The sequence below is a fragment of the Arachis hypogaea genome, chromosome 16, assembly GCF_003086295.3.
Source record: "Arachis hypogaea cultivar Tifrunner chromosome 16, arahy.Tifrunner.gnm2.J5K5, whole genome shotgun sequence".
NCBI lineage: Eukaryota > Viridiplantae > Streptophyta > Magnoliopsida > Fabales > Fabaceae > Arachis > Arachis hypogaea.
The window spans coordinates 139,779,129-139,804,022 of NC_092051.1; the positions used below are offsets into that span (position 1 = coordinate 139,779,129).

A 24,894-nucleotide genomic window follows, 5' to 3' on the forward strand; every position below is an offset into this window, starting at 1 on the left:
CTTGGGATTAGACCATCATCTTGATAATTTATATCAAGCGTTCGACATAGTGCGTAAAAAAAGTTTAAAGATGAATCCATTGAAATATGTGTTTGGAATATCTGTAGGAAATTTTTTGGAATTCGTAGTTCAAAAGAAAGAAATTGCTGTCGATCAAAATAAAGTTAAGGCAATTTGGAGATACCACCACCAACGTCAAATAAAAAAGTGATGTCTTTCTTGGGAAAGATTAATTTTCTTCGATGTTTTTTTCTAATCGTTTTGGTCGTACTTGCATTTTTTCATTTTTAGTCAAGCTCAAGGATGAGTCCTAGTATGTGTGGACAAGGGAACATCAAAAGGCATTTGATTCAATCAAAGATTATTTGTCGAAAGCACCAATAATGGCAACCGTTCGCCCTCATGAGTCATTAAAATTATATATTGCAACATTGACAAATACTATTAGGTGCATGTTGGCTCAAGATGATGAGGAATGTCATGAAAGAGCCATTTATTACTTGAGTCGAGTTATGTCCAATATTGAGACAAGATATTCTCCGATTGAAAAGTTATGTCTTTCTCCTTATTATGCTTGCATGAAATTGAAATGTTATCTGGTCGCAAAAACTACAAAGGTGATCGCTCAAACAGATTTGATAAAGTATATATATAAATTATCTTATCCTATGTTAAGAGGTCGATTAGGCAAATGGATGCTTGTCTTAACAGAGTTTGATTTGTAATATGTGCCAGCTAAGGCTGTTAAAGGTCAAGTCATTGCAGATTTTCTAGTCGGTAGATCGAATAATTCCAATGACCAGGAAACAAACATTATCGAGGTGAATTCTGATTATTGGAAGTTCTACTTTGATGGTTCAAAGCATAAAGATGGTGATGGAGTTGGTATTTTGATTATATCCCCAGAAAGTGTCCTATCAGAATTTTTGTTTGAATTGAAATACCCATGCTCAAATAGCATAGCTGAGTATAAGGCGTTGATATTGGGATTAGAAATTTTGATTGATAAAGTGGAATTAGATGTCTAGATTATAGGAGATTCTTGGTTAGTTTTAAAACAATTGTCGAAAAAATTTAAATGTAATAATGAAAAATTACAAAAATATTTGTGACAGCATAAAAATTATTAGTTTCTTTTCGAAGGGTATCATTGGTTCATATTCCAAGAATTCAAACTGAAGTTTCTAATGATTTGGCTCAAATTGCATTGAAATATAAGATACTTCCCAAAACTCTAGAAAAATTGGTAAGGTATAACAAATTCTTGTTCCTATTGAAGAAAAAGAAGTTTTAATTATAGACGAGTGGGATGATGATGATTGGAGAAAGCCAATTGCAAAATATTTGAGAAATTCTAATATTCAAGTTAATCGAAAGATTAAGATAAAGCAATGAATTTTGTGTTGATGGGTGATGAGTTATATAAGAAAGGTATTGAAGGGAGTCTTATCAGGTGCTTAAGTAAATTCGAAAAAGATATTGCTCTTAGAGAAATGCATAAGGCATATGTGATGCTTACCAAGCTGGAGAAAGAATAAAATGGGTACTTTGACATGATCAAGTGTATTGGCCATCTATGGTTAAAGATAGTATTAATTATGCTAAAACATGTCAAGAATGTCAGAAGTATGGAGTAATACAACAAATTCCTACCTCTAAGTTACATTCAATTATAAAACCTTGGCCATTTAGATGTTGGGCTTTGGATTTGATTGGAATGATCCACCCTCCCTCGTCAAAGAATCATAAATTTATTCTAGTGGCCATCGATTATTTTATAAAATGGGTCAAAGTTATTCCTTTGGTGGAAGTGGGCAAAAATGAGATTATTGATTTTATAAAAAAATACATAATTCATCGATTTGGAATTACTCAAACATTGAGTACTGATCAGGGTACCATATTTTCTGGTCAACGTGTTAGAAATTTTTCAGCATCAAGAAATATAAATATGGTGACTTCGACGCCATATTATGCACAAATAAATGGTCAAGTTGAGGCTGAAAATAAGATTTTAATTAATTTAATAAAAAAATTAGTCAGAGGCCTCGAACTTGGCATGAAACTTTAAGCCAAGTATTATAGGCTTATCAAAATTTACAGAGGATCGACGAACACATCTCCTTATAAGTTGGTCTATGGCCATGATGCAGTTTTATCTTTAGAAATTAATCTTAGTACTATAACAATAATGAGATAGGATGAATTGCCAATTGAGGATTATTGGAATGTGATTTTTGATGAATTAAATGATTTAGATAATGAATGCATTTTGGCACTTGAAGATAAGATTCATCAGAAGGAGAATGTTGCTCGTAGTTACAACGACGAGTAAAAGAAAAGCTCCTTTAGGTAGGTAAATTAGTTCTTAAAGTTATGTTACCAATGGAAAGAAAATCAAGATTTTATGGTAAATGGTCTCATAATTGGGAAGGCTCTTTTCAGGTAATTGATTTATACTCTGAGAATGCATATCGTATAAAGAATATCGATTCTGGTGTTGAAGTTAAGTCAATAAATGGGAAGTATTTAAAGCGATATCGATACTGGGAGAATAATGTTTAATATATGAAAAGAAGCGTAAGTAATAGAAGGAAAAGTTTTAATGAATATGTATAAAAAAACAACAAACAAAACATTTTAAGTCTTTAAAGATAAGGCTTTAGTAATTTTTCTAACTCGAATCTAAGGCGCACTCTTTCTTTGTCATAGGAGGAGTAAACCATAATCTCATCGTGTTCTTCAATTTGTAATCTTTCATATTTTCTCCTGATTTCATCTTGCCTGTTTTCTATTTCACAAAGGTCTCAATAGAGATCTTGCTTTTTCTTTTGTGCTTTAAAATAGGGCCCGTCCAACAAAGCTTCTTCATCTTGAATTAGGGCAAGTTCTTTTTCCAGCTCTTCTCTGCATTGTGTTAAACGAGCTCGAGTGTTGACAGCATGGATGATATTGATTTCAAATTCTTTAAACGCTTTTTGCGTTGACTTATGGGCAGTATCAAGCTTAGTAGACTCTTCTTCAATGGCGGTCATTCCTTTCTTCACTTCATCCTTTTGTTGAGAGATAAAAAGGTTGTTGGTGATCAAATTTTTTCACCATTCTGAAAAAATAGAAACAGTAGCTAAAGGCCCTTCTTTGGTCTCAGGATCATGTTGTGAAGATTGCGCATGTTGAGTGATTGATGTTTTTAACAGGAGGAGTGAACTTTTTAGATATTTGTGGATCAGGTTGTTGGACTTCTTATTAGTTAATTGATAGGTAATGGGAGATCACATTACCGCTGGAAGATGAGCTTGAATGATGTTCTCTTTCTTTGTCAGAAGCAGCTTTTGCCACAGAAGTGGAAGGAGGTTGTTGAAAGGGTGCATCAGCCTTATCACATTAAAATAATAATAAGTAAAAAAGGAACTATTAAAAGAATTAATCAAATGAGATTGATGTTGTATTAGTTATGAATGTACCTTGGTGATTGCTTTGGGTTCAGGATGTTGGGAGTGAATATAATCTTTCGATGAGCTACTCGATTCAGAACTGCTAGAAGCAGAAAAAGAGTTGTTTAAATGAGAGGAAGTTTGTTTTGGTGAAGGTCTAGTACTTCTATCAGAAGAGTCTTCATTGGAGGATTGTTTATGTGATAAAGAAAAGAGTCTAAGTTGAAGATTTAAAAAAAAGGGTTATTTCATTTAAAAAAGGCGAAGTTTCAACCAAATTCTACCTTTCTTGCCGTTGTGGTTTTGGTAGAAGTTTTCTGCACTTTTTGTTTTTGTTGTCTTGATGACTCCATTTTTCTTTTTGGAGCTTTGGGGGGAGGTGCTTTTGGAGTAATAGGATGAGTCTTTATCGATCTCTTCATGATATTGTCCAAAGTGCAATCATATCGAGAGTAGTAGTTGTTCCACCATTCGATGAAAGACTTGGTAACAAAGTCACTATGAAGGAAAGTAAGAGGGGAGTAATGACTTCAATTTTTGTCACTGAGGTCGAGACATTTTTTGACATCTTCTTTGGTTTTGAGGGTGACATGACAAAGAGCTGGATGTTTTCTTGGAAAAGGAGCTGGAATGGCTTGTGAAAAATCCAATTATCTAGCTACATAGTGAGGGGCATGAAGGATTACTTTGAATTGTTCTTTTTTTGTACTGGGGGAAGCCTGTTAGAAAAATTTGGATCGCAAGAAAGTTACACCAAGTCACATTATTCGAGGTATAGACGTCATCATCTGAAAAAAGATGGCGTTAAAACCATGACGATCCACACTTTCATTCTGCAAAAGGGGGCAAGTCCCAAGTTCTTATTTTGAAAATCTCTGTATGAATGAAGTTTTGAAAATGCTTTCCAAAAAAGTTCATCAGTCGAACGTGCATTTTTGAAATTTGGTTGCAAGGTGACTAGTCGAAATTGTTCGATATTTTGTTTATCAGAACTTGTGATTCCTCCTTGTTTCATGTGTTTTTCGAAGATAGCATTAAGCGAAAGTTGAAGTAGCCAAAGGGGACCTCATGCACTGATCGAATTTCTCTTCCGAAGACTCTCGACCATTTGCCATAGCTCGTCATACAGATTGTCAAGGAGTAATTTGGCTAAGTTAAATTTGTGTCCCTCGTGAAGCAAGGCAGCCAAGGGAATGAACAATTTTTGCATCGAGACACTTCTTGAACAGAAAATAATAACATTTAGCCAATAATACAAAAATGCTACACATTCATCATCAGTAATAGGAGTGTTTTCTTTCCCCATATTGTGTTTAATAAATTTCCCATAAAAGCTTTTCTCGATGATTTTATACTGCCAATTTGGCTTCATTTCGAATGTGGCAATAGGGTTACCCATTGATAGTTCAGTAATGGTGGTCACATTGAAGAGTGTGGGGCCAACCATGCCACATGGAAGGTGAAAATTATTGGTGGTTCTATTCCAAAAACAGAGTACAATACCAATCATCCAATGATGTGTAGTGGGTGTGAAATGAGAAAGACGAAAGAGATCATGAATACCTTGCAACTTTCAGGTTTCACCTTTTGCATATTCAACCCTTTGATACCAATAGAAAAAGTTGGCATTTTTGAAAGAAATTTTAGAGTTACTTCGAAAAGATTTTTTTACCATCAATGAAGGGTGCTATGAAAAGGTCTTGTTTAATGAGTAGATCTTCTCCTTCAGCACTAGGAGAATGGCAGGCAGTTTGTTTTTGACTTGCTCCGAAGAGTGCAAAGGGCTGATGAAGCAATAAATGTCGTCTTCTACAGTGAAAAGGAAGAGGATTTCCTTGTCATTCGTTGTGTTACCTGGGTTTTCAATGACGATGTCTCCAGTCTGGGATAATATCTTTAAATCAGGTTGTATAAAAGTATCAGTCATGGGTTGTTTGCCTTTATCTTTGGTTGATGAGGTTTCTAGAGCCTTGGATGAAGCCATTGATTACAAAGAGATGAAATCAGAAAAGGAGGATGAGATTGAAGATGGAATGATCACTGGAGAAGGAGAAGATTAAATGGAAAAATTAGAAGGTAGAAAGCTAACGTTGCTGGTTAGTGAGAATGTGTTGCCGAATAGAATAGTAGAAAGTGTAACAACCGCCCCTTCTAGAAACAAAATTAAATTTGAAGTTTGAAAATCAGTTAGGAGATAAGTTTAGAATTTTGAAATTTTGGATAGGAACCTGGTAACCACCCTTAGTTTGAAATTTAAAATATCCCAACCACCCCATCCCCAAATGTATATAAATAGGGGAGCACCCATAGGTAGAAAATCACTTCTCTCAAACACTTATCCTCTCCCTTCTCTCTCTACAAAGAAATAACATTCTGTGGGCAAACACAAGAGGCAAGCTCAAAGAAGCGTTAGAAAAGAAGGTAGGGAATTATGCCTTTCTTACTTAGGTTGGCATGTAATATGCTTTATTTTGTTTTCTTCCATCCATGCATGGCTACCACCTTTCATGTATTTTATGACATGAATTATTCTTTGCTTATCTCTCATCTACATTGAGCATGATTATTTATTTTGTCAATTATACCCTCTTGAATCCATTAATATGTATCCCATATCTTTTCTATGTGCATTTACATGACCCTTTAATCACTATTCCTTTTATGTTGAGAGTACATGCCCCTTTATAACGTTTTATTAAATTATTTAACATTCCCTAATTTTACTATATGCCCTTACATGACCTTTGATACCGTTACATTATTATTATTCCTTTAATCTTAAGAGTACATGCTCCTTTTTATATCTTGTTCAAGGAACCCTATTTTATTATATGCAACTAAATGACCCTTTATATCATTATTGCTCCTTTATTTTAAAGATCAAGGGTACATACTTCTTATAATATCTAATCCAAGTATTTCAAATACTCACTTCATTACTATATGCACTTAGATTATACTTTTTACGTTATATCATTAATATCTTCTTAGGGTCAAGAGTACATGTTTTCTTATAATAGTTTTATTAAGCTAATCTCCTATTTTTTTATAATGTACATTTATTTTATACCCCTCTAAGGACAAGAGTACCTACTTTCGTATAAAATCTTATTCAAACATGCTTATTTTATCATGATATATGCCTCTCCTCTCGCATGATTCATTCTTGTATATGCCTAAATAACCGTACTTGTTAAAGAACTGAGGGAATGATCCTTCGGTAAGGGAAGGTGACCCCCAAAGACAAGATATCGATATGATCCTTCGGTAAGGGAAGGCGATCGATCGAGATGATCCTTCGGTAAGGGAAGGTGATCGAAAAACATTTGGGATAAGAACTTTCGGTAAGGGAAGGAGACTATCCCATCAATTTTATATAATAATATATCTTTTTATATGACTCTCTTCTTGTGTATGTCTAAATAACCTTGAGTGTAAATTAAACTGAGGGAATGATCCTTCGGTAAGGGAAGGTGACCCCCAAAGACAAGATATCGAGATGATCCCTCGGTAAGGGAGGGTGATCGATCGAGATGATCCTTCGGTAAGGGAAGGTGATCGCCAAAACGTTTGGGATAAGAACCTTCGGTAAGGGAAGGGGACTCCCACTTATACCGGTTTGAGCTCAATACCCTCCAGATAAGTTATAAATTAAGAAAGAAAGAAGGCACGAATGAAAGCTTAAGTTCCATGTTTTCCTTAGATTTAATTATGATTATGTTGATGATTATCCTTCTATTTTCCTATATGTTTTCCCTTTCTTTTACACACATGTTTTACAAAAAAGAAGATGCATATTACATGCCATGTTATACGCTTGTTTTTAAAATCCCGCACGTGGGCTGGAGATGGATATGGAGGTGTTACATAGCACTCCTACTGAGACGTTAGGTTCTCACCCCCTTTCTTTTCCCATACTATCTCCAGAGGAACATGGCACAGCGGATAGAGACGACGCAGTGCCCCCCCGAGGGTAACTTCTGAGTATGACCCTTCAAAGCACGCGTGGGTAGTTGCGACCACTACTACCGTGCTCCAGACTATCCACTTAGGTCGAGAACCCGTAGAAGAAGAACCCCAGCTGCCCGTCATACTAGATAGGAATGCTTCAACATCTAGAAAGCGGTCACCTAAGGTGGTACACCTCGAGTCCGACTCCGAGGCCGAGGAAGAGGAATCCGACGACCCTGGCCAGAAGGAAGACACCATGGAGGCGGATCCAGAGGAGAAGTTGAACCCTTGCGGAAGTCCAAAGGTGGAATACGTACCCTATTCCCCCACTTCGGCACCCCGCGAGTTTTGGTTCATCCCACACAACGGAACCGGGTCTTCACTGCGCGAAAGGGTGTTGGAGGGAGACCCCTGGTACCTCGATTCACGAATAACTAAAGACTCCTGATCAAGGATAGGATAGGATGCAAGTAGGGGAGCCTCTTCGACGAGATTAGTTTAGGACGTAGTTAGCTTCTTTTCCTGTTTTAGTTTCCTATAAGTATTTTGAAACGTACTCATGGTTAAGATGTTTATTTCACTTTAATTCAAATCCCAACGTTTTAGCGCTACTCGTTTTCCGCTCTACACGTATTTACTCCTTCCTTGCGCAACGATTTAGTCATTTCTTTGCTTAATCAAGTGTGGCACCTTATTTTAAAAACCTCCACGATAGTATAAGAACTTAGGGTGTTACAGAAAGTAAATGGAGTTCTTCTTTTGTGGTTTGTTTTTCAAATTTGAAAACAGAAAATTTCCTTGAGAAGGTGAAACTGAAGGAGAGAGAAGTAGTAATTAAGGAGAAAACTTACTGTAGTGGCGTAATAATTGGATTTCTTGACACATGGGCAGTTAATGAGTTTTGCGCAAATTAATTAATTAATTATGGCATTCAAGGAAATTTTTAAAATAGGATTAAGCATTTCATTTTCATTTTGATTTTAAATGGGCACGTTAATTCTAAAAGGGCAAAGTGTTAGTCAAAATAAAATAAGTTTTGAGGTATCGAAGTCAAGGCTTGATTGATATCTTCGAAGGACATATGGTTCATCGAAAAGGATTTATCGATGAGAAAGATAGGGTCGATCAACAAAACTTATCGAAGAAAACTGATGAGTGGAGACAATTGATGCCAGTTATTAATATAATTTAAAGTGTAGAAGGAACGTTATTCACGAATTTACACACATGGGAAATGCATAAGGATTTGATTGGGCGAGGAGTCTCATAAATAGTTGAAGATGGGAAGAAAAAAGGGTTGAAATCTCATTTCAGAAAATACTTTCGCACGCTCATATTTCCAACGACTTTCTAAGTTTGCAAAGAGTTTTCTTTTTTGTAGGGTTCCTATGTCTTTTACATCCATTTTAAATTTTTTGTAATCTTTCTTTTCCTACAAATTTATCTTTTCAGCAAGTTTGTTCTTTTCACTTTCTTTTAAGATTCTGTACTTTGTATTCGATTTCGAAGACCTTCAATTTTGTCGAAAGCAGGTTTTTGCTTTCTTTAAATTAAATGTCTTTTCTTTCATTTCCATTCATTTTATTTCTAAAGTTATTTTCTTTACTTTTCAATTTTTCCTTTATTATTGTAACCAAATAAAAGGATCTTTGATGCATTTTTGAAAATTGATATTTATAAGAGGAGTAGGTTTTGCTCCCAAATGACTAGATTTTGGTTGTTTTATGTAAATAACTTTTGAGACCAATTTTTTTCATTCATATTTGTGTGTTCTTTTACTGTGATAAAAGTGATACAGTTAATCATCTTGTTTGGCGTGTTCTTGACATGAGATGGACCCATCAACAAAATGATTGTATTTGCTAATTTGTGTCTGTAGGAAAGAATTGAGGAGATTGAGTAACAGGATGAGTCTTCTAGAGTGTTGTCTCAAAATGATTCCATTGCTCAGGTTTTCGAAAAAGAGAAACCGGGTAGAGTACGTGACGCGAAGAATTTCTACCGGTTCGGAATTCCACAAAATATTTCCGCTGTTAGTATAGTCCAAACCGATAGTTAATCCTCACATCAAATTAAAATATGGTTTTGTCACAAGTACAAACCCCAATGAAAATTAACCGAAGTATTTGGACTCCGGGTCCTTTCACAAGGAATTGCAATGAAGTGGTCAATTATTGGCTATGAGGGTGCAAGGGGGGTTTGATTTGATAAGAGGACAAGAAAATAAATAGCAAGAAAAGTAGATCAAGCAAGTAACTAAAGAAAGCAATTAATAAAGAGAGACATTCATGGCAAGGATTGAGATCATAGGCTTTCTATCCTAGTCACACAATGATTAATTCATCTTATTTAGTCAACTCCAACAAATGGAAGAAGGTATCATGTTGTCTTCACATAGGGAGAATGTCAAACAAGACTAATCAATCACGTCACAATAGTAAACAAGAATTTATCTTATTTTTTATCTCCAATGTTGGAAGAAGGTGTAAGTTATCTTCCATGAGAGAAAGTCAAACAAGACTAGTTAATCTCAATCCAAAAATCCTAATAAACTCACTAATTGAATTAGCAAGAGATTAGAGTTAACGGAAATAATATTAACTAACAACTCTAGATCACCAACATAGGTTGGGTTTTCATGACTCAAGATCACCCAATCACTCTTTTCAAGCCAAGAATGCTCAAAATTTACTCTAACATCCTTCCAAGCATTTTGTCAAGCACTTGGAAGGCATAAATGGGAAGCATGGTAAATGTGCAAGGAATGTAAATCTACCAACTATCAATTGCAAGGAAAGTAAAATTCACAATTCAATTCAACAATTAAAAGAACATCAAACATTAAATTGCATTAAAGTAAATCCAAATCCAACAAGAATTCATTAACATAAAAGAGGCATAAAAGAAAAATTAACATGAAAACTAAGAGAATCAAAGTGTAGAAGCATGAAATTGTAAAGAAAATAAGATGAAATCAAGTAATCAAATCTAGATCTAAGAGAAATTAACCTAATCCTAACCTAATTCTAGAGAGAAGAGGGAGCTTCTCTCTCTAGAAAACTAACTAAAGGCTCATCATGACTAACTAAGTGCTCCCCCTTTGCTTGGGCTTCAATTCTGTATGAAATACACTCAGAAACATGTTGGATTTGGGCCTGGGCAGCTCAAAAATCGCCCCCAGCGTTTTGCCTTTAAGTGAGTCACGTGCGAGTATCGACGCGTACGCACCATGTGCGCGTGCGCGTCGCTTGGCCATTTTTCTCATCCGCGTGTACGCGCCATGTACGCGTACGCTTCGCCATGCGATGCCACTTCTGCGCGCGTGCGCCTTGTACGCTTGCGCGCCCATTGAAGTATTCTCAATCTTTGTTTCTTCATGCGTTCTCTACTTTGTATGCTTTTCTCCTCATTTCTTCCATTCAATACTTGCCTTATGAACCTGAGATCACTCAACAAACACATCAAGGCATCGAATGGAATTAAAGTGAACTAAAATCACCAATTTAAGGGCCTAAAAAGCATGTTTTCACATTTAAGCATAATTTAGGGGAGAATTACAAAACCATGCTATTTCATTGAATAAATGTGGGAAAATGTGATAGAATCCCCTGAAATAAGCACAAGATAAACCACAAAATTGGAGTTTATCAGTACGTGATGTGGGTTTCGGACCGACTCCTAGTCAACTCTTCGGTCCGAATTCACATGCGCCGGGCAACAGAGTCCAAGTAAAGGAGACCCAGAGAAAACTGCTTGAACTGCAGGCAAAGCTGGAAGGCGAGAAGTTGAAGAAGAAGACGATGGAGGTTGAAACAGCAGCAGAGAAGAAAAAGAGGCAAGCGATGGAGAGTACTCTGATTTATCTATTTCAACGGCTGGGTGAGAAGCTGCCACCAGACATCGCTGCAGGGATGAGTTCCGTGGAATAATAGAGTGAAAAATAGTATATTAGGATTGGAGATATTTTGTATTGAAGCAAACATTTTGTTGCATTAGACTATGCAACTCTTTGCAAGAGATTTGTTTTCTTCGTATTTTCATAAATATATTATTTTGTTTTGCAGATAATTTTTTTGTTTTTGATACAAGTTTAGATTCTAAAGTTGAAAATATTAACTCTTAAAATAATAAAAAATTTAAAAAACAAAAAAATAGTTCTATAATATTTTTAAAAAATTGTACGATTTTTTAAGGAAAAAACCAAATTTCCTATTTTTTTAATTTAGTAGCGGTTTTAAACCACCGAAAAGTATCTCAAAGTTTGAAAAATCTGTCTTATATTGCGGCGGTTTGAAACCGCCAGTAACTGTGCCCAAAACCTTAGTTCTGCACACGTCAACTTGAAAACATCTAAATAAATAGCGGCGGTTTTTTGAATGATTGTCGCAAAATATTGATTTGGAGGCGGTTATACCAACAGCTGCTGAAGACCGCACCCATAACCGTGGCAGTACAGTGAGCCACCAGCCTTTGATTTTACGACGATTTAAAATCGCCGCTAATCATAAAATGCATATCGAAAAAAAACCTAAACAATACATATATCAATATACAAATACATAATAACTTATTTGATAATTAATTTTTTATGTACACATAATATTTTTTTAAATAAACCTATTTAAAAAAATAAAATCTTTCTATCTTTAAAAGTTGATAATTTTACATTAAATAATTTTTTTATTATTTTATTTCTATACGAATAACAAAAAATTTTGCACTATTTTTTTACGAATATTTTGAATAATTATCCAAATATTCATGCCAAAAAATTAGATCAAATACTTAGCGATTTTAATCACTTATTAAAAATAATAAATTTTTATTATTTTTGTCAAACTAATATTATTTTTTTACAATATTGTATACTTTTTATATTTTGAGATTGTTGATCAGCATGTTAATCTTTCAGGTGCATCTTCTATTATTTACTTTTCTATTAATTACTATGTTACTTCACTATAAGTTTAAAATTAAAAAAAAAAATTAGGTGAAAAAATATTGATATTTTTTAAAAAATAGAATTATTTAATGTAATTATAGGAGTGTAGATTTTATAAGTGAGAAGTCAATATGTGAAGGTGTGTTGCAATACATAAAGAGCATGTTGCATATGTAATAACATCCTCACTAACACACAGGAAGGCATATTAAAATACATAAAAAACGTGTTAAATATTTTTATAATATTGTAATATATTTTAAATATCAATATTATTTAACTAAAATACCATCTCTCTTTTCATATTAAAAATAATTTCTGTCCACTGATATTATTTATTTTCTTCCATTGAAATGATAATTTTTGCAAACAAGAAAAATTTAAATCACATTGGGTACGTGTTGACCACTCTTGTATTGTATTTAAGGTTTCATTTGAATTTTGTCTCAAAATAAAATACATAAACAAATATAAAAATAAGGACAAAAAACTGAAAAAGTGTTTAAAAGAAAAGGCAAAAACAAATACAGAAAACAAATCTCTTGGGGTAGAAGTATACATAATTGCTACCATCATCGAATGAAGAGGGACTTCATCATGATTTCTCATACTAATAATAAGACTTAATTATTTCAGACAAATTTAGGAATTTCAGATATTCTTTCTTCAAATTTTATAAGACAAAGTAACAACCAACTCAAATAACTAAAGGATTTAACAATTTTAAATATTCTTACCTCATCAAGTCTTTTTGGGTGCAGATACAAAGCGTCACTGAAGAAAGTGCCACTAGATAAAATGTCGCAAAGTGCTTATTGTTAGGATTTGGTTGAATTAGTCCCACATTACTTAGGATAGCAAATAGAATGGGTAGCCTAAGCTATAAATATGAGGCTAAGTTCTCCATTTGTTTTTGCACCAATCAGAAACACTTTAAGCTTGTATCTGATTTTTCTTTTCTTCTATACTTTTTGATTAGAGAGTGTTGTGAGGTGTAGTTAGATATTTGCTTTGAGAGAGTGTGGGTGTACTGGGGTGCCGGTGTTAGAGAGAAAGAAGTCTATGTGTTGTAACAATTTTCACATAGTGATATTCTCTGGTTGTCATTTGACAACGGCCGTGATTTTTTATCCGGGAATTGGAGTTTCCACGTTAAATTCTTGTGTTGTGATTGTGTCTATTTTATTTCTCTGTCAAAGGTGTTTTCTCAAGGGGGAATGGTGTCTTATTCCCAACAAGTGGTATCAGAGTTTCGGTTCGGTGGGATTTATTCTTAGTATGCTCTGTGGTTGTAGCCTAGTCTGACATTCCACATCAGAAAAGAATTTTGTCCTGTGGCTTGAGGTTGATCTTTGGTTGCTGTTGTTGTTGCTGAAAGGCAGTGTGACACTGTGAGAGTGCAGTTTGGAAAGGTTCTGGCTAAGGAAAGACCTGGTATTTAAGTGTGTCCATTGTGACCCACCTCTCTTTCCTGGGGACCCTTCCTAGTGCACGGTCTACAGTTGAGTTATACTATTCCAGTATACGGTTGCAACAATATCAGGATATTCAAGTGCTGTGAAGCTTGAAATAGAGAAATTTGATGGAAGAATCAATTTTGGCTTGTGGCAAATACAAGTCAAGGATGTGTTGATACAATCAGGTTTGCACAAGGCGTTGAAGGAGAAGATCTCTGGTTGCTCTCTCTATGAGAGAAGATGATGTTCTCTAGAAGACAAGAAGTATCCTCATGGTATTACTGCACTGCCATGGATAAGGATAAGTTGTGGCAATCGGGTCCACAATTGCACACGGGCATTGGTTGGCGTTGAGATGCAAGGTGTGTGGCGGAGTTAGGTCGATGGCTGAAGAACTTCCAGGAAAAGCCAATTTGGAAGTTGCACCATGAATTTTCAGCAAGGTTTCGATCTGTACCAAGGCGAAATGCTTGGAGTGGTCTAATTCCAAGTGAGTATACTTTCATGGTGGAGTATGATAGTTCTCTGAACTATGATTGTCGGTATAGACAATGGCAGCAAAGAATTGTCAGTGTTGACAATGGAAGCTGAAGATGTGTGACTATTTCAATCAAGGTGGAGATTGTTAGGATTTGGTTGAATTAGTCCCACATTGCTTAGGATAGCAAATGAAGTGGGTGGCCTAGGCTATAAATATGAGGCTAAGTTCTCCATTTATTTTTGCACCAGTCAGAAACACTTTAAGCTTGTATTTGATTGTTCTTTTCCTCTGTACTCTTTGATTAGAGAGCGTTGTGAGGTGTAGTTAGATATTTGCTTTGAGAGAGTGTGGGTGTACTGGGGTGCCGGTGTTAGAGAGAAAGAAGTCTATGTGTTGTAACAATTTTCACATAGTGATATTCTCTGGTTGTCATTTGACAACGGCCATGGTTTTTTTTCCGATAATTAGAGTTTCCACGTTAAATTCTTGTGTTGTGATTGTGTCTATTTTATTTCTCTGTCAAAGGTGTTTTCTCAAGGGGGAATGGTGTCTTATTCCCAACACTTATGAAAAGTGATATAATATGATCACCAAAAATATTATTTATATATTAAAATTAGTCATTAAAATTAGTCACTAACATATTTGTGTATAAATATATGTATAGTTCAATTGATAAATCAAAATTGTTTGATTAAGAATTGTCTGTGAATCGTCAAGCCAACCGAGTTTTAAAATTTAGATTTTTTAAAATTTCATTTTTTTTACTTTTCTGTGAGTGTCTCTAATGGACTATTCACATTCATGATAATTTTTTTATATATAATAAATTATCTTTATCTTTAATATTATAATATAATATATTTAATAATACCAAAAAATATATTTAATTTAAATTAAATATATATTAAAAATTAAAAGATATAAAATATACTTATTTTTGTCAAATAAAAAAATTACAAATTAAGATATAATAATTAAACTAATAATTTTTTCTATTATTTTTTATTATTCTCTAACATAAAATTAAATGCATAGTATTATAAATGTTTATATATATATATATATATATATATATATATATATATATATATATATAAACCTTAATATTTGATTATTTCACTTTTTATTTAATTTTTATGTTATACTTAGATAAAATTATAAAATTTTATAATTAATTTTATATTTAAAAATTTATATTAGTATATATTTATATTTTTTATATTTATTTATAATTTTATATATTATTTTTTTATTCTATTATTTTGATTGAATCGGTTGAATTTCTAAATCTACAAATCACACTACTTAAAAGCAGTTCGATAACTAATTTGAATTTTAAAATCTTGCTATTTAGTGATGTCTGCATGATCAAATTTTAAAGTTACGTATATGTAATGCGTGAAATACACCGTAACTACTAAATATAATCAATGAAGTGTAAAAGAAAAAAAATAATAACCATTACCACAAAATTTCAAACACTCGAACTTTACAAAAAATATCAATAAAAAAAAAAATCTATGGTGCTTAAGTTATGTGCCTAATTTATCTAAAAAATAAAAGGGATAAAAGTGAATTTTATCTTTTATATTTACGTTAAATAATTAAAAAATTAAACACGATAAAAAATATCACCAATAAATTATATGAATAAAACAATTAAACTACCGACTTCATAGACTTTATTTAGGTAGTTGGTACATCATTTGTACTATGATATAGGATCATATGTGACATATCTACGTTTATTTTATGAATTTAATTAAAGAATTAATATTTTTTTAGTTAAGATCGTTAGCATGTGTAACTATTCACTAAAGAATAATAAGATAAAGGTTGAATTAGTCTGTTACTCTCTATAGTTTTGTAAAATTTTTAATTAGGTCTTTATATTTTTTTTTTAATTGAGTCTCTACACTATTTTTTTTTTCAATTAAGTTTCTCTTAGTAGTAATTGACTTAATTTTATAGGGATCCAACTAACAAAAAAAAAAAGAATTGGTATAGGGACCTAAATAAAAGGAAAAAAAATGTAGGGACCCAATTAAAAAAATTTTGGTGGAAGGACTCAATTAAAAGAAAAAAAGTATAGGGACCTAATTAAAAATTTTGCGAAACTATAGGGACTAACAGAATAATTAAACCTAAGATAAATTAAGTGAAACGAACATCACATTTATTTAAAAGTTTTAAAATAGAATAAATGACCATTTGTACCCATGAGAGATGAAAACGCTGACATTTGTACCCATGATAGCTCGAAACTAACCTTGTACCCATGAGAGATGTTGTCCGTGTGACAAAAGTGCCCCGCCTTGGATCTGAGCTTGGTTCGTGCCTTTCCGAACCTACGTGGCACTCCCAAACCCTCCCCCAATCTGAGCCAACCATTCACCATCATCATCTTCATCTTCTTCACCATCACCATTACCATAACCTCCATAACCTCCATCACCATCACCTCAGCACCGCCACAGCCACCTCCCTTCACCACAACCTCCGGCGACAACCCACACCGCCGCGCCCCTTTCTCTTCTTCTTCCCCTCTTCTCACCTCCGCTGAGCCTAGAAACCACAGCGCCAGCTCCTCCTCTCCACCAAAACAGCAAAATTTTCAAACACCAGCATGAATCAAAACACACCTAAATCCACTAACATGCATTTCTAACTAACCAAATTAAGCAAAATGAACTAAAAGCAATACAATGAAAGAAACAGAACTCAGAAAAAAATGCAGGGGATGGAAAATTATTCTTCTGCAATTGTTCCACACAGCCTCCAAAATCAGAACTCCATGGAGCTCAAACTCCACTCATCAATGGCGTCACTGGGATCCGTTCCCCGCAAATTAAACACCGTCATCTCATCCCATTCCAAATTCCCACACTTCTCTCCTTCGAAGCCCTCCAATTGCTCTCTCCCTTCCACTCCTCTATGCTCCTACGCCGTTCCCGATTCCAAGAACCCCACCACCAACAGCAACAAGGTCCAACCCCGCCGTAAAAATGCCACCCCCACTGGTCGTTTCGCTCAAAAGACCCAAACTTCACGGAAGGAGAATCTTCCCAGAGAACCAAAACCCAAACTTGATAATACTCATAATAGGGTCGACCAGAACCGCCAAAATGCGCTGTTTGATGCAACCACCCTGAACGTTAATTTGATTGAGTTGTGCGAAGAGGGTAAGCTTGCTGAAACTTTGGAACTCATGGGTCAAGGTTCAGTTGCTGATTATGGTGTTTTTCTCGCCATGTTGAATTTGTGCGAGGGTACGAGGTCGCTTGAGTATGGGAAAAAGGTTCATGAGTTCTTGAGAAGATCGAGGTTTCGAGGGGAGGTTGAATTGAACAATAGGTTGATTGGAATGTATGGGAAATGTGGTAACATGAATATTGCGCGCAAGGTGTTTGATCGAATGCCAGAGAGAAACATGAGTTCTTGGCATTTGATGATCATTGGATACACTGAAAATGGCGCTGTGGTTTCTGGGCTTAGCGGAGGTGAGAAGAGGGGAAGAAGAAGAGAAAGGGGCGCGGCGGTGTGGGTTGTCGCCGGAGGTTGTGGTGAAGGGAGGTGGCTGTGGCGGTGCTGAGGTGATGGTGATGGAGGTTATGGAGGTTATGGTGATGGTGATGGTGATGGTGAAGAAGATGAAGATGATGATGGTGAATGGTTGGCTCAGATTGGGGGAGGGTTTGGGAGTGCCACGTAGGTTCGGAAAGGCACGAACCAAGCTCAGATCCAAGGCGGGGTACTTTTGTTACACGGACAGCATCTCTCATGGGTACAAGGTTAATTTCGAGCTATCATGGGTACAAATGTCAGCGTTTTCATCTCTCATGGGTACAAATGGTCATTTATTCTTTTAAAATATCAAATTAATGTATGCATGGGTCTTTATTTTATAAATTTTTTATTTTTTTTTTATTTTTTGAGACTAACTTCGTACACTCCTTATATTAACATTAATAAAATTTTCATGTGAAATTGATCGATAATTGAAAACTATTAGATAATTTGATTAGTTTGATTAAAATGTTATTTAATAGTTTTACTTTATTTTTTTAAGGATAGATTTATCAGCGTTCTAAACATTTATGAATAGAAATGATTGTTTTTTTTTCCTTTAAACGACAATAATAATAAAATAATATTTTGTCTTTTTAATTAATATTTAAATGAATATTTTAGCATTTTAAAATTAATCTTTTAAAGGGGATAATTTTATCTTTTTAAAATCAAAATCAAAATTTTAATTTTTTAAAATAATTTAATATCTCTAATCTTAAAATAATATTTTTGTCTTTTAAAATCAACTAAAAATATTTTTTTCTTTTTAAAATTTAATCAAATTTTAATTTAAATTAAATAATCTTAATTTTAAAAGGTCTTTTAATCTTTTAAAATTAAATATAAAAGACAATATTGTCTTTTCAAATAGGTCCAAATTAATCATACTAAAATACTAAAAAAAAAAAGTCTTAGCCAATTTTTTTTAAAATAACTTATAAAAATAAATTTAAACAATACTTCTTTTACTTACCTTTTACTAACTTTTTAAAAGGAGTTTTAATGGTGCAAAGTTATAAGAAGTATTGCATTATTTTTCATTTGGAAATTTGGACATCAAGTGTAAAATATCTCGATCACCAAACTTAATTCATTTTTATTTTATCCAACTATAAAAAATTTGATGTACTTATTATCTTTGATGTTAATTATTTGTACTAAGTTTTTGAAACAACAACAATAATAATAAGTCGAAAGATTCAGCTACTAATTAAAAAATCTATGAAAGATATTATTGACAAAGTAGTTCGAAATAATTTAAAATTATGTTTAATTACTTTATTAGTCTTTATAGTTTCGCGAAATTTTTAATTAGGTTCCTATATTTTTTTTTCTTTTAATTGGATCCCTGCACCAATTTTTTTTTTAATTAGATCCCTCTTGACAGTAATTAATTTAATTTTATAAGGATCTAACTAAAAAAAAATGGTTAAAAGACCCAAATAAAAAAAAAGTATAGGGAGTAATTAAAAAAAATTGATATAATGACTCAATTAAAAGAAAAAAAAAGTACAAATACTTAATTAAAAATTTTCCAAAATTATAGGAACCAACAGAATAATTAAACCTTAAAATTATAACAAAAAGAATCAATAAATATTATATTTTCTATAAATAACAAATAAACTTTTATAGTTAGCAAATAATTTATCCATTAAATCTAAATTTATGACCACATTTGAATAAATATTTAAAAAATATACAAAAAATTTGAAATAAAATTTGACTTCTAGACTTTTTTATTTTTTTTAAAAAATATGGTCATTTATAATAAAAAAATTTTAAAAAAATTACTTGACAAAAAATTAATAAATTTTAATGATAAAAAAATATTATTTTTCTAATAATAATTACAAACATTTGTATTAAAATTTGATCTCTAAAATTATTTTTTAAAATATATATTTAATATCTAATTTTTATTATATTTTTAAATTTTTCAAAAATTTATTTTTTAGTAACATTTTTTAAAATTCGTTTGTCTATGAATTTTTTGGTATTTTTTTATCGAAAATAAGAAGATTCTAACCCACAATTTTTTACATAAATATAAAAAAAAATTATATCATTTAAGTTATAATTCATTAATTTTTGAATATTATTTTAATAGTTTACTTAATAATAATAACAAGTCGAAGCAACCTTGATTTTTGCCAAAGATTGGGTGGGGCTGTCGTGGTATTGAAGACACCCACGCGAGAATTCATATTTAATTTGGATTGGTCGATCAACATGTGGATATGAGTTAGTTCAACGGGATTAACCTCCATTAACGGCTCCATTAACGAACAATGAAATAATAACGAAAAATTTTAATTTTTTTAATTTATAAACAGAAAAAAAAATCCTTTAAATTTTTATGTTCTTAAAAAATTATATTCGTATTAATTTAAATATATTTTTATTAAGAAAAAATAAATACATATTTTTAATTAAGAAAATAAATTAAAAGAATTAAATTATCACTCAACTAACAATTCTCTATTGCAGTATCACCAGGTTATACGGTTAATTTGCTTGATTTGTATTTCCAAGAAGAAAACGATGTCGTCGGCATTTGGCCGATATATTTGGCTATTGCCATTTTAATAATAAAAAATTAAATTAAAATCAAAGTCGGTCCCGCACACCCATGTGCTCTGGCCCCTTTTTCTGCAGACCGTAGGTCCTCTCATGAAACACGTGGATGTTGTAAGTTTTGATAAAATGACTGTTATTTACTCATTTAATTTAATTATAAAAATATTATATGTATTATTTTTTGTACTTTTTAATTAATAATAATTGATAAAATTAGCCACCATCGCAACTAAACAACCACTGCTAACAATCTAAACTAAATAACAAATTTAATCCGACAAATATCACTCAAAAAATGCAATTCAATTTAACAAAACTAAACCAAAATCTAAATAAATAAATAATTAAAATATATAAAAAAAACTGAAGACAGGGAAAAAAATAAATATAAAAAAATATGACAGAAAAAAAATAAAAAGGTATATATATAAATAAAAAAGTAGGCGAAAGCAGATTAAGAAATAGACAAAAAAAAGGGTATACGAATCTAAAAATATGTAGACAAAATGTGAAGCAGAAGCAATAATGACAAAGAATATCGACAATAAAAGAATGGTTGTGAAGAACAAACAAAAAAAAAGGAGAAAAAGAAAAAGAAAAAAAAAGAAGGAATGAGGAGTAAAAAGGAGGAGAGGTGCTAGTCTAATGACACGAAAAAGATGAGGCGACAGAAATTTAGGTGGAAGGAAAGGAGAAGGAGAGATAACAATAAACTAATGGCAAGAAGGAATGAAAGATGACAATAGTCTGGTGGCATAAAAGGAGGAAAGACGGCAATAGACTAAGTGGCAAGAAGAGAAGAGGAGAGGTTAAATTCATTGTACTTTGGGTGTAAGAGGAAGAAAAGAAAAGAATCGAAATGATAGTTTAGGTCTTTTGGATTTATAAGTCTAAAACAAGGGCATATTTGAAATATGAATGTTAGAAATATTATGTCTATATCTTAAAATTAGTGTTTTATTTTTCATTGTTATGTACAAATTTTGTCTTTGTGTATCTTTGTGTCTTCCCGTGTTTATCAAAATTTTGTATCTTACTAGTCAAATGATAGACGTGTACCACTATGTCTGTGTCTTGGGTAGACACACCCACTAACTAAACGGATGCTTAGGTAGCATTTGATTCTATCCAATGTCCATATCTCTATAAGACATGGACATCAGGACATGACAGATGTCCTCTGTTTGTTTTCACGAGACACAAATTTGATAGACATACACAGGAGAACATAAATACACAAAATTTGTGTACGACTTTTACGTTGAGACACTAAGACATAGACACAAGATATTGATTTTTTTTTTCTTTTTGTCCTTGGATAATTTTTAAATTCTAATTTTAATCTTAAATTCTAATGTTTCCTCTCTCTCTGTAAGACTCAAAATTTTTAAATAAATCTTATTATGAATTAATTTCAATTCATTTATTCATTAGAAATTTTATTCTTAGAAATTATTTTATTAAAGTTAATTAAATCAAAAATTAAATAAGGTTTTGATAATTAATTAGAATTTTACTTAATTTTATAATTATTAAATTATTTTTTATATTTAAATTATAAAATTGATAGTTATGAAATAATAAAAATTTTATATGATTTGGTTTTAGATAATTTAATCTATATCATTTAATACTATAAGTTAAAGATAAAGAAAATTAATCATATTACCGTGTATTTTCAATTGGAGTAATTTATTGAGAATCAATTGGTATTTTTATACCACAAACAGTATTTTAAAGTAATTTTAGACATTAAATTAGTTTTTCAAATATTAATACTTTATGCTCCAATTTTATTAAAATTACCAAACTATCCTTATACCTAATTTTTACCAAAATTCTAAATCCCCAAAATATCACTCTAACCCTAATTTCCCCTTTCCCTTCAACCGCCTCACCCTTTTCAGTTTTTCATTCCTTCCAAACAGACCCAGCACATAGCAAAAAAAGAAAGAAAACGTTGAGGGAGAGAGGGATAAACGGAGACAGAGAACAAAGAATAGGGTGAAAGGGAAGAGAGAAGAGGGAGATCTGGAGGGAGGAAAAGAGCGCCGGGGAGGGGGAGAGCTCACCGCCGCTAGGACACCCAGCTACCGTCGCCGCCGCCGTTCGCGAAGAGGGAAGAGAGAGCTCACGGGTAAGAGAGGAAGCGTCGCGCTAGCCACTGAACTTGCGTTCGTCGTCGTCTTCGCGGGTTCCTGTCGCCACCGTCGTCCCCGCCGTGAAGCCTGTCGCCGTTGCTGTAGCTGTCAGCGTCGTCGTCCATGGGTGAAGCAGAGGAGAGAGATCCACGAGGAAGGGAGGACCGCGCCCGTCCAGCCGCCGCGCACAGTCGCCGCTCATGTTGCCAGCGTCATCCCCGTCAGATCCGCCGTTGTCGAAGCTTCTGGCCGTGCCTCTGTCGCCGAACAACACCACTGCCGCTTGGAACCCCCATTGAAGTCGGTATCTGTGTGCTAAGCGCTAAGCTTGCTTCATCTTCTTTGTCTATTAAGTTGGTTTTTATCGTGAGGGTGGTTGCTGAGATTATCTGTGTCAGGATGTATGATCACATGGTCACAGCAAGTTTTTCTGTCCTGCGCCACCATTGGAGCCGCCCAACCGATGCTAAAATCGCTGCTGCTCTGTGTTCTTTTATAGTAAGTATTTACGTTTCGAAAAACTTATGCGTTAGTGTCTTGTTATGTGTATAAAAGTCTTTGCGATATTGATGTGTTAGGGATCAATAGCCGAGCTTACATGTAGCGATTGAGGCTGTTTTTGCTTTTGGGAAAGCAAGCGGAGCAGATGCTTCAGTTGCCGCTGATTTTGGGCTGAGAGAAACGAGTTCAGTTGACGCGTTTGGATTATGGTTTTGCGTGTCGAGGTAGGGGTTTTCTTAAAATCTATTTTATATTACAAAGTTGTGATAAATAGATATTGATGCAAAGAGATTTACTTCTGTGATTATATTTGTCTTATGGATGTGATGGTTTGTTGGACTGAATTATTGAGTGCTTGATTGCGTGAGTGGTGTGTGATTGTGGATAAAAACCGGTTTGGAATGTCATTTACTTGATTATTGAGAAAGGTGGATTTTCTTGGTTTTAGAGTTTACTTAGTAATATAAATGAAACGATTTTGGAAATAATTTGAGATATGAAAATAAATTGATTCTGGGAGCGATTTGATTGTGAATTAGTTTGATTTTATGAATGATTTAATATTTGAGCTGATTCGATTTTAAAAAGAGTTTTATTGTTAGAATTGGTTGATTTCAAAATAATTTGACATTGGAACTGGTTCAATTCTGGAAAATGTTTGAGATTTAAAAATGGTTGAGAAAAAGGTTTGAGAAATGTTTGGATGGGACCCGAAAAGGGTGGCAGTGTCCGAGTTTTAGAGGAGATGCTGGCGAAATTTTATAAAATTGGAAGTTTTATTTAAAGTAATTAATTAAAAGGATTTGGTTTTAAGCATTATACGTTTTAAGATTGATTTGTCTATCAAATAAAGAATTTTGTTTTGGAATTGAGATTGTTAACAAACAGAATGAAAAAGAGGATGATGAGAATTTTATTTGAAATATGGCTTTGAAATGAACTTGGAAATGAGATTTGGATTGATGAATGATTATGATGTTGAGAATGTTGAGATGTGAACTTTGAATTATTCACATGGCTTATTGATGAGCGGATAATTTATACGCTTTTTGGCATTGTTTTTAGTATGTTTTTAGTAGGATCTAGTTACTTTTAGGGATGTTTTCATTAGTTTTTATGTTAAATTCACATTTCTGGAATTTACTATGAGTTTGTGTGTTTTTCTGTGATTTTAGGTATTTTCTGACTGAAATTGAGCGACTTGAGCAAAAATCAGATTCAGAGGTTGAAGAAGGACTGCTGATGCTGTTGGATTCTGACCTCCCTGCACTCAAAGTAGATTTTCTGGAGCTACAGAACTCGAAATGATGCGCTTCCAATTGCGTTGGAAAGTAGACATCCAGGGCTTTCCAGAAATATATAATAGTCCATACTTTGGCCAATAATAGACGACGCAAACTGGCGTTCAACGCCAGCTCTCTACCTAATTCTGGCGTCCAGCGCCAGAAAAGGATCCAAAACCAGAGTTGAACGCCCAAACTGGCACAAATGCTGGCATTCAACTCCAAGAAGGACCTCTACACGTGCAACACTCAAGCTCAGCCCAAGCACACACCAAGTGGGCCCCGGAAGTGAATTTATGCATCAATTACTTATTTCTGTAAACCCTAGTGACTAGTTTATTATAAATAGGACCTTTTACTATTGTATTAGACATCTTTGGACGCCTGGTTCTTAGATCAGAGGGGCTGGCCATTCGGCCATGCCTGGACCTTTCACTTATGTATTTTTAACGGTAGAGTTTCTACACTCCATAGATTAAGGTGTGGAGCTCTGCTGTTCCTCAAAGATTAATGCAAAGTACTACTGTTTTCTACTCAATTCATCTTATTTC

General features: G+C 33.3%; 1 protein-coding gene across 1 annotated transcript; it reads left to right on the plus strand.

Moving 5' to 3' along the window:
• The first annotated feature begins 17,038 nt into the window (after window positions 1-17,038).
• Window positions 17,039-17,860, plus strand: LOC112754092 (uncharacterized). Its single transcript, XM_025801683.3, has one exon. The coding sequence runs from the start codon at window positions 17,063-17,065 to the stop codon at window positions 17,858-17,860; it is 798 nt and encodes a 265-aa protein (XP_025657468.1). The 5' UTR covers window positions 17,039-17,062.
• The last annotated feature ends 7,034 nt before the right edge of the window (window positions 17,861-24,894 follow it).

Bases quoted from the DNA above. Each gene is read 5' to 3' on its own strand.
- LOC112754092 (XM_025801683.3), top strand. From the start codon at position 17,063: ATGGAGCTCAAACTCCACTCATCAATGGCGTCACTGGGATCCGTTCCC.